This window comes from Dermacentor albipictus, unplaced genomic scaffold (genome assembly GCF_038994185.2).
Source record: "Dermacentor albipictus isolate Rhodes 1998 colony unplaced genomic scaffold, USDA_Dalb.pri_finalv2 scaffold_23, whole genome shotgun sequence".
In the NCBI taxonomy this organism is placed as follows: domain Eukaryota; kingdom Metazoa; phylum Arthropoda; class Arachnida; order Ixodida; family Ixodidae; genus Dermacentor; species Dermacentor albipictus.
In genome coordinates this window covers 2,588,040-2,598,999 of record NW_027225577.1, presented here as the reverse complement: position 1 = coordinate 2,598,999, position 10,960 = coordinate 2,588,040, and the positions used below count along the sequence as shown (strand labels likewise).

General features: G+C 49.8%; 1 protein-coding gene across 2 annotated transcripts in view; it reads left to right on the top strand.

Moving 5' to 3' along the window:
• Window positions 1-340: 340 nt before the first annotated feature.
• The window catches only part of LOC135898889 (epidermal retinol dehydrogenase 2-like), a 76,965-nt gene continuing 66,345 nt past the window's right edge, over window positions 341-10,960 (top strand). Inside the window, exon 1 of one of the 2 annotated variants that reach the window (XM_065428085.2) lies at window positions 341-993. In XM_065428085.2, the coding sequence (XP_065284157.1) occupies window positions 523-993 (471 nt within the window). In that variant the 5' untranslated portion in view covers window positions 341-522. The remainder of the gene's footprint in view (window positions 994-10,960) is intronic. The other variant, XM_065428083.2, reaches the window with a different exon arrangement.

Below are 10,960 nucleotides of genomic sequence, written 5' to 3'. Positions count from 1 at the left end.
AACAACCTTCGTCCCCCAAGGGAGAAGGATTGGGAGACCGTAGTAGCGTAGTAGCGGTAGTACGGAGGGAGAAGGCAATGCCCAGTGGACGAGAAAGAGTTTGGTAGTCAAAGAGGGAGGGAGAAAGGAGTTTCACTCTTTCGGTGGCCACGGCAAAACAGCATTCCCTCCAGCTGCCAATGATGGGGGAAGGGAGGTGACAAAGGGAAGGTGAGAGGCGACAGTGGCGAGAAAGTTTCCTGCTCCGTACGGGACCCGTTGTGACGTGCAGAGAGAGAGAGAGAGAAAGAACGCGAGTGAGAGGGAAACAGCGTATTTCGACGGAAAGGGGCCCTCAGCTGCCAAGTTTATCACAGCGTGCGCGGCGTCGGGCCGTGAACGAACAGACCGGAGGGGCAAACGCCGACGGGGCTTGCTGCAGAGTTGAGCCGTTCTCTGCATGTCCGAGTGAGTACGTACTTGGGGGGTGTGGTGTAGCAACAGCGGTCTCGTCGGAGAGCGAAGAGGATCAGCCACAGCGCCATGGAGGAATCGGGCAACAAGGTGTGGCACATCGCGTACAATCTGTTTCTCGTGCTGTACTACATCGTCGAGGCGATCGTGCTGAAGTTCGTGCCGCGCAAGTACCTGCACCGCAAGAGCGTGGCCTGCGAGACGGTGCTGGTGACGGGCGCCGGCAGCGGCATCGGGCGCCTGCTTTCGCTACGGTTCGCGCAGCGCGGGGCGCGCCTAGTGCTCTGGGACATTGACCGGGCGGGCAACGAGGAAACGGCGCGCTTGATCCGCGAAGCCGGCGGCAAGGCCTGGCCCTACGTGTGCAACGTGGCCGAGAGCAAGACCGTGTACGAGACCGCGGCCCGGGTCCGCGAGGAGGTCGGCCGCGTCGACATCGTCGTCAACAACGCCGGCGTCGTGTCTGGCAAGCGGCTTCTCGACCTGCCCGACGAGATGATCGTGCGAACATTCCAGATCAACACCCTGGCCCACTACTGGGTAAGTAAGTGCGTGCGTGCGTGCGTGGGCGCACGGGCAGGTGCGCGAAAACGCGTGCAGCCTGAGAACGCGGCAGCACGTTACGAGTAGTCGTGAATTCCTTCCGTGACGACTTCGTCGCGCACGCATCTGGCATCGCCTCAGATCTGGCTGCAGCTGCCGTGGCAAATGCTGTTGATCAAGAGCATGTCGGGTAGAGGCAGTGACACGTGTTGTACGTACCTGCTGCCATTTGACTGTATACGCGTTGATGAGAGCCGGGAATGCGCACCGACACATCAATCGCGCCAACGTCGTAGGCAGTGTCGCCAAGCCTGCTCTTGAGGCACGTCTAAAATACTCAGCACGCGCTTTTTTCGTGTCTGCCGAATAAATACGCGATTGCGGATGTTTTTTGCGTGGCCCGACCAGTCCACAAATCGAGGCAAAACCTTTCACCGCTTGAAGCCAGCGTTCTTAATCTCCGTATCGCCCAGACATATAAATAAATTATGCAGGTCGTATAACACTACGTACGTGTCATAGCTGCTATCTTTGTAAACGCGCCGGCGAGCGCATACCGTGGATGGTGTGACGGGCTGCGCACACATGTGCTTTCGTTCTGAGCGTTTAGCGTTACCAGCGCTAAGGTTAGCGAAACGCTCTGTGTTGGGCAGGACGACCATCTGTACCTAGTTTCTCCAGCGCTACCAACCACCGCCTCAGATCTCAGATCGTTTCCAGTAAGCGCCCATTTCAGCGTTCCGCAATGTAAGCCAGTGGAGAGATGTGGATACTTTATCAACGTACAGAGCATCGGGAGCTCGCCGCGGTCCCCACATGTGATAGGCGGTGCGTTAATCCGGTCAGCTGCCAAAAAGACCCGGGCAGGACTATAACGTCCTGGACGTAAAGTGAGATCGTAGCCACATAGCAATATTTGGCTCATAGTTACTCGTACTTATCTTTTAGCGAGTCCGTGAAACTGAAGCAAGCGTCTACAACGGGGACCGTTAAACAACTTTCGGGCCGGTGTATAGATATGCACCTGTTCGAAAGCGTAAGGGCTGTGGCAACACATGCGTTTTCTATGCCCACTTGCAACAGCCTGAAAAGCACCTGTGCCTCTCTCCAATGTGAACCGTTGCGAGACAGCGACATTAAAGAGCAAGAGATAACACAGTGTTACCCTTTCAAGGGCAGTGTTTTTAATGAGTTGGTTTGGTGCTGTTGCACAAGTATTATATTCCTCTCAGAGAAAGCTTTAAAAAGTATATACATTTCGATTAATTCGGGTATACTTATTAGCTCGTTGTGTATAAGCAGTGAAATCGTTTCGCCCTGCCAAATATCTAAAAAGAGACCCCAACGCGTAAAGCTCCTTTGAATTAACGTTGTGCACGTTCAAGATTATTTAGGAGAATGCCATGAGTGGACTCTGCCGTTCAACGCCAGATACAAGTGTCCAAATCTGTCATGAACCTCTGTGGGCTTGTATATCTGTTCCTATACGCGGCCCTGCGGTGTCGGTTTTTGGCTGAGCTTACGAAAGCGAAGTGAATCGTTCCCGATGTAAGTGACGAGCTGCGGTGTTTCAGTAAAAAGACAGAGACTTAACACGTTTGCGCTGGGTTCACCAGTACACGTTGTTATGCTGACTATCAGCACGACCCCCCCTCCCCTTCGCCTCGCCCAGCCCCACTGGGTGGTGCGCCAAGAACCGGAAGTTGTAGCAAACCCACAAATAACAGTATGCACGAATAAACCGAAGAGCTGAGCCGGTATAATGTAACTATTCGATTCTGGGGATTTTCCTTTTCACAGCGGTGGAGTGTGAACGGTGAACGATGAAATAGAATTTAAAAAAGCGAAAGGCGATTCCTTATATTATACCGACCCAATAATTGAGTAATTGGTACACTCAATGGTCAGGCACCCTGTAACCTGACTGCGGAAAAAGCAACTACCATTTGTGGTTATTGGAAGGCAGGAAACGGAGCATTCTGCTGGCTGCATTATGACACCCGAACAACGGCCAGCAAGGGGGCGGGGGGGGGGGGAGCAGCACTAAAGATGGAACAGAAAAATAGGAAGTACAGAGCCAGAAAAGAAGTGAAGGGGGACTATTTCGTATGTCAGGTTATTTCCAATGGGGCAATTTACTCGGGACGTGAACAACGTGAGGGCACGTGCTCGGCCTAGTACGCAGGATATACATATAAGCCATTGTGTTGACGGTGAAATGCACGAATTTGTAGGGTCCCCACCTTTGTTCACATGTTTGAAGTGGACGCAGGCCTTGCCCTCGCTTTCTCCAATCTCCCAGGCTCGCTCGTACGCCGATATTGGGCATGCGTACAGATCGGGGCGACACTTGTGCGTCTCCCCTCGCGAGACATGCACGACGGGCGCGTATTGAATCTCGGAGTGAAGAGGGTATGGGAAAAATCGTTATTGTGTGCAGTGATTTGGCTTCAGGACATTTCTGTCCATAAATATGATTGTCCCGTTTTTCAGTATCAGACGCGGGGTGATGTGGTACGTGTGGTCGGTTGTTTACAAGAACAACAAAAAATGAATAATAATAATTATAAAATACAGAAAATGGCGCATTCATGGGATCACCAGGCCTGTGTAAATATAGGATTTAATGGGTTAAGGACTATGTTTCTTCATCTTCGAGCTCAGTCTTACGTTTTCACCATTCAAGCGCTCTTGCTTAGACCCAATGCTCAACAAAGCGTCGATGTTGCTGTTTATTAAATAATGAAACCATGGGAAAATAGGAAACCGTATGACTGGCTATTGCAATATCTAAAAAAGAATGATGCGAAGGCGTGCCGTGACAGCTGGCGAAATATACTGCGGTATTCGTTGCGAGTAAATGCACGCAGTTGGGCTCGAGCAATCCACTTTCGAGAGGAAAAAAGAAGTGCGAGTCGTATTCTTTTGTGGAATACTTTCCTCTTACTGATTCCCCTGTGATTGTCATTGACCGTTTTGCCCACCAAGCTACAATAAACCCTGATTGCAACTCTTACGAATGTCAGCGAGCTACTGTATTTAAGATGCGATACCCCCCATGTATGTAATACTTTCCTCTTACTTATTCCCCTGTGATTGTCATTGACCGTTTTGCCCACCAAGCTACAATAAACCCTGATTGCAACTCCTAAGAATGTCAGCGAGCTACTGTATTTAAGACGCGATACAGGTGTCGCTGTTCTTATTTTAAACTTTCTTGTGGTCGAAACGATTATCAAAACACTTTTGTGAGGCACGTTTCATTATCATTTGCCGCGTTCGTTACGCACATATTATTTTATGGAAGCGAATTTCTTCCTCTGATTCTCCCGTCGTTATTAATGTGCACTTATTCGGCGCGTGGGATATGCCTGACGTCAAAGAGCTTTTACACCATTTCACAACGTTGGTTAGGACTGCTTCTGACAGCTGCGCGTTCGTGGTCGCTGATTGGTTAGTGCATACCTGTGTTTGCTTCTTGGCGTATTTTTTTCTCGAATTTTTGTTTTTGTTTCGCTTTAACATCTCTGTTTACGTCGACGCTATAGCCCGAAGCGTATGCCTCCCACCACCGACGGAAAAGTAATGCTGGTTGGTTGCCCGTTGTGGTTCTCGCAAATTTGCAACTTAGAACGATTTCATTCTGTTCTTTGTGGCCGGTACGGCAGTGGTTTCTGCAGGAGAAACCAAAATCAAGCCAGTGAGTTTCGTGGTACTACCAAGAAGCCACAACTTCAAGAATAAACTTCTGCGAAAGTACAACTTGCGAGCCGCGTTTGGACGAATGAAAAAAAAGAAAGAAAGAAAGAAAGAAAGAAAGAAAGAAAGAAAGAAAGAAAGAAAGAAAGAAAGAAAGAAAGAAAGAAAAGGGGGCTTACGGGGGCGCTATTTCCGTTCGTGTGAAGAAACCTTGGGGTGCATGGTGCATAGTAGCGGCAGAGTCAGATCAAGGTGCGGCGTATAGTGATGCCGTAATCGTAATCTCAGCCATCAAACAGAACCTTGAAGTTTCACTGTCGAGAATACCTCTCCCCCTTCGACCCACATTCCTCTTGAGCTGCCTTACCGTGATCTTCCAGTAAACAGTGGTATTCCAGAGGAAGGCCGTCCCGGTGGTATAAGACAGGGTTACGAGGGCTCGTATTCATGGAGAGCACTTACGCTAGAATTGTTCGCAAGACCAAATTCCACCCGATCCTGATGCTGGACGTATACATATGAGCATAAGTTTACTTAGATTTGTGCATATAGCTACGCATAGGTGACAGGGATATAAGGATAAATTTTGCAATTATAACAATTTTACTAGTTCCACGTTTCCGTGGTTTACAGCGCCAGCTTAAAGGCTACAAATAAATGCGCATACTTTTCTACACGCATGCACATAAACTACAAAGCGTTAGGACAGCCTTCTTCAGCAAGAGAAACCAGTAATAACTTAAGTAACGAAAACAGCACGTTCAATGCACCAGGTTTAGTAAAACGTTACTGGAGAACGTGAGTGTAGACCTTCATTAGTAGGTAGGAATTGTTTGGTGTTTAGGCAAACGATAGACTACCATTTAAAATCCGTAGTTTGATCATACTTAGGGGAGGCAGCCAGCGAATGGCAAATAGCACTTACGAACGATAAAATTCGTGAAAGTTTGGCCGTAGATGTTTATTACATGTGTTAATTCCCTCTTGAGGCGTTGGCAGTTTGCCCGGTATTCGATGCTCGCTCGAAAGAAGTCACGGTTTGTAGGATGACGCGTGTTGTGAGCCATATCCCGACGGCGACTAGGCAATAGTCCGTGCCCTTGCCCGGATTAGGGCTGCCGCAGTTATACAAGTTATACAAGGCGGCCGCGTATTCGTGGACTTACGTGATGGCGCGTGCGCGTGTTCGTTATGATTACTGTTCGGCAGCAAAGTCCGCGAATACGTTGATCGTTGCTCTGCGAATTCACAATGACTTGATGAAAAAAAAGAAGAAAATGCAAGCGCCGGAGAAACGACCGCAATGTGGGAGACTCGCTGGCTACACCGCAAGTCGCACGTACAAAGGAGGGCAGCGAGCCGTCACCCCGATAGCCGTGGCGGAGCCAGCGCGTTCACGCGCTGATAGATGTGGGCATCGGACCGGGCAAACAAGATCCGTGTTTGCGCTGTCCAGTGTGTGGCGGCGGGTCGGAGTCGCCCGCACGTCCCGGTTCCTCCTTGCCCCGGCCGGACTGGAGCGTTCGCGCGCTTATCACTCCAACCCGGCAGTGCTCCTTGGCGGCCTTGGGGAGTGACTGGAATACCCTGCGTGAATTTCAATACTGGGCGTTATTGCGTAGGAGCGCTGGCGATTCGCACCTTTCTCTTTGTCTGACGGCTTTGTTATTCTGGACACTTCGTTGTCTACATTCCCCTTCCCCCGGTGCAGGATCGCCAACCGGGCTAAGTCCTGTTTAACCTCGCTGCCTTTCATTTATCATTCTCGCTCTATCTATCTCTACTTTTCTAAGACTTAGAAAATGTCCGCCTTTCCCCTTCTCCTTGCTTTCTCTATTATTATTATTATTATTATTATTATTATTATTATTATTATTATTATTATTATTATTATTATTATTATTATTATTATTATTATTATTAGTTCAGTTTCCTCTTGTCCTTGCTTATTAAGGACGTTGGTGGGATGACGCGAATACTCGACCTCGCTGGAACATTCTTTCCAAGGTACGTTGCGCCCTGACTGCGCCGGTTGCCGAAACCGTTCGAGTCTGCGCGACCTCTGCTGTAGAAGGAGGTTGCATCTAATTATACGGAGGCAGCGTGTCTGTTTTCCGCTAAGGACGTCCCGCAAGGATCGCGGCCCCTCTCCACCCGATGTCCGTCGTCGGTGACGGCGCTTACCCTTTGGATTTACATTCCAAGCATTGCGAACTCGGAGCAGCCACACGCTGACAAAGCATTCAATTAAGCAGCACTCCGCGCCAAAAGCTTACGGACCGCGGGATCTGAGAAAAAGCTGAACACTTCCGCAGCTAGTAATCGGACTACGAGCCTGCACCAGAATATACAAGGACAACATAGCGGCCGTACGATTTTTACTGGCCATACGGTCACAAACTGTTCCGAATTTCAACGTTTCTTTTTTTTTTTTTTTCGAGACATCGCGGTCCGCATACTTTTGACGCCGACTGTACGTGCACTAAGAATCGCGGGTTCGCTGCGCTGAGATTGGAATTGCATGGCAGATTTCCAAAATGTCAAAGTGGATGTGGATGGAAGTTCAAACTGGATGGAAACGGAGAAAAGGCGAACGCGATTGCCTGAAGCAGACATATATACAGACGCTTCTTCGGACCGGTATACAGCCGTAACCTTCGAAAGTGGAACAGAAAGCTGTGGGCCGTACGGCTGGTCGGGTTTCGTATTGCCACGACGATGCGGTGACATTGCGGAAGAGCATCGCGCCGGTAAAGGCCACAGGTCAGCTACGATGAGCAGGAAAAAAAAAAAAAAGAGAGGGAAAGAGGTGCTAGGCGGCGAAAGTTGACGGAAAGACGTGTATAGTAGTCTCTCGCATTTTTCGAGTGCGTCAGGCGAGATCGCGGTGAGTGGCGTGAAGTTCTCGCCTATTCGTGCAGTGGCTTGCGGCAGCTGCCGCTCTGCGATAAATTAGGAGGCCTTGTGGCGTCCTTTTCTTTGACACAGCGTGACGAAGCCGCGCGAACTGATTTGCGTTCTGCGGCCTTTGGGGTTGACGGCGGAGCAGTCGCATTTCTTCGGCCGACGAGGCTGTACTGATATATGGACGACATTGTTGCGTACACCCTACAAAGAGGCCGCACGGCGGCCTCCCAGAATAGTTTTGGGGCGCGTGTTTTAGTTTCCATAAAAAGGCGCCAGCTCCGGGGGCGAAGAGAGGGAAGGGGAGGGATTCCACGCGGCACTCTTGAGGAAGCGGGAAGCGGCCGCCGGCTATGCGGATCAATTTGAAAGACCTGGGCCTCCCTGCCGTAGCAACAGTTCGCTGTCGGAAGGACAGTCGTGGCTGTCTTTGTCGCTTGCTGCTGGCTGGAACAGTGGCCCGTGCTTCAGATCATGCTGTCAGCTCCATGGCGTCGGCGGCACGCAGCGAATCCCACTGGCCAATTCGCTGCCGCTTTAGTTTGATGTGCTGGCTGCCGTATGTCCCTGATCGACTGATCGTACCACTCGCATGCAATCAATCAACGCGTGTGTTGTGCACCCGTAGAAAAAAAAAAATGCTCCATAGGAATCTGTCGTTAGGTAATCGCTAGTCTTGATTGCGCGTACATGGAACGGGTCACCGAGGCCGAATTTATTTAGGCGTTAGAACTGTTTTGTGAATACGGGCCAGTGTTTACAAAGATGTATTTACAGAGAAGTTCTTACGCTAAACCTGCTCGTAAGGGCAGGTGACAGTCCATGGCAAATAAAACTTACAAACAAATGCTTCTCGTTCACCAATCATATGCCATCACGATTTGCGATGAACTACTTTTGTGAATAGCGGACCAGCCAGTTCATGTGATTTGCGACATAACCACTGTAAAACAGTACCCGTAAAACAGAACAGCTATAACTGCGGCTCGACCAGTGAATAGTGGATGCTTCTGCGTAGAGTGTATGGGAGCAACTGACGATAAGCCACAGGAGGCCGCGGCGGTCGTTGACCCTCCCAGCATCTGCAGTCCGATCTGAGCCGGCTTCGGTTGTCGGAAGAGCCACGGACGCCCAGCGCAAGGGCCTTCGCGTTTCGCGGCTCATCGCGATAACAAGAAACACGGCGGCCGGTTTAATCTTACGCGCCGTAACCAGACCTAAGCTGCGACTCCGTTTCTTTTTCCTTATTTCTTCGCTTTCAGTTTCTCCTTACGTCTATTTCTACCTGGGCAGAAAGTAGTGGGAGAAGGGCATAAATGTGATTTAGCGGCGCTTTTTGGTGGTGCTTCGTAACTTTTGCTGTTTTGCTGCAACGGGAGCTGTTATATCGAAACTCAGTTTATCTTTTTTTCCCTCTCTCTCTCTTTTTTGTATCCGTATTTTTTATTACAACGTCGTCGAGTCGTCAGGCCACCTCCTCATCCTCTACTGCACTCTCATCATATGACGGAAGAAAACCCAAACGTTTGTCCACGACAGCCACTGTGGAGAACTCGCGCCCCTTCGGCAATGCGCACCTATAGCAGCCGGGGGCAGAATTCACAAAGTTGTTTGTTCGTAAGGGCTCTTTGCCATTGGTCGACTGCCTTCGCTAATGAGATGTCCAGCATAAGGATTGGCTGGAATTAGCTCTTACGAACAAACGTAGCGTGGTAGCTTTTTTGTGAATGTGGGCCAAGTTGCCCTATAACCACTCAGTTATCACGCACCATTCGCAGGCTCTTGAGATTTGTGGCGTCTGTTCACGCATTTCCTTAGGGAACACTTAGCCAGCGGACGAAGTCGACGTTGCACGTTTGTGCTTCCAGCGTAACCTAAAATTTTTTTCTTTTTCTTTTATCAAGAAGACAACCCCGTTATTTGAGGAATATAGCAAGTGAAACAAGGTAGCGGACGAAGTCGACGTTGCACGCGTCTACTTCCCCCCAGCGTAACCTAAAAAAAAAAAAATGGTTCTTTTTTTTTTTTTGAGAAGACAACCCCATTATTTGAAGAATAAAGCAAGCGAAACAAGGACATTCGCTGCGAGGCCCTGTTGTCGTCGCAGTAAACTAGTTGGGATTTCGTGGCACGGTGGTCCACACTTTGCGCGGAGTGTGACGTCATGTTTCCATGACGTCACACGTTGGGAGCGTTGTGGCCGGGGGTAAAACCGGCTTTCAACATATTCACCTTCTCGATCGCTCCCGATGCCCCTCTGTCTTTTTTGACGCTTAATCAGCGCTAGTCTGCGGGCGCTGTTCCTCATCGGTATCCCGGAAAGACGAGTCTCGGGGAAATTATGTCAGCGCCGCCTCCTACCGCGAGGTGCGCGTCATGGTTGGAGCGTAAAGCTGTTTTTTATCTGTTCTAGTCTAGTCCTACGCAACCAGTTCCCATCCGGAAACACATTCTCTCTTCACGCCACCGAAAAATGCGAACTTCCTCAGGATTGGCATCTTTGTGCTTAGCATCTCGTATACCTCATTTTAGCGATGCTCCCGATTCTTAATGTGATATAGTTAGATCTCGAAAAAAGTATCAAATACACCAGCAGCAAACTGGTATTACGGACGGAAGAGTGGCGAAAGAAATGTGTTGTTCCAGCCTTCCGGGAACGCTTGCCGAGTCCGGGCGTCGATCTTCCGTGAATTTCGACAGGGGTCTGTAAACGTTTCTCCTCGAAGCAGTTTATTTGCTCAACATGCATAATGCTTGCACGACGGCGCTCCGTTCGCGTATATACAAGTGCGGCGTCCTCGCATTTCATCACCGTCCTTCGCACGTGCGAAAGTCCAGAAAACAAACGAACTATTTCCCTCGGCGTTCCGGTAGCGCTTGCTATAGCGTACTACTTTATGCGCACGTGCCCCAACGTCCTCTCCTGGCATTATGCCGAGTTATTCTACGAGTTCGCGCACCCGACCTTGTGTCTATAGCTTTATTCATTTTTTTTTTTTTGTGCGTGTTCGTGTGTCGGCATGTTGCTGTGGGCGCCAAGGTTGATACATCAATCGGAGGTCACTGCATATTGTTGTGGCTATAACGTAGCTTCCTTCGCAATAGAATGATCTCACGGCGAGTTGCACCAGTACGGGAAACCCGATCCAGCAGTGGCGTATTCCACTAAGATACGCAGCGTAAATATATAAGCATGTTGTCGACAAATTCGACTTCGCCCTGCCATCTGCTAGCCGCCTGGTTAGCTCAGATGGTAGAGCGGCTGCCCCGGAAAGGCGGTGGTCCCGGGTTCGAGTCCCGGACCAGGACTAATTTTTCTTCAACCCTAAGGCTTTTCTTTCGAGAAACCCGTATGGGTTTC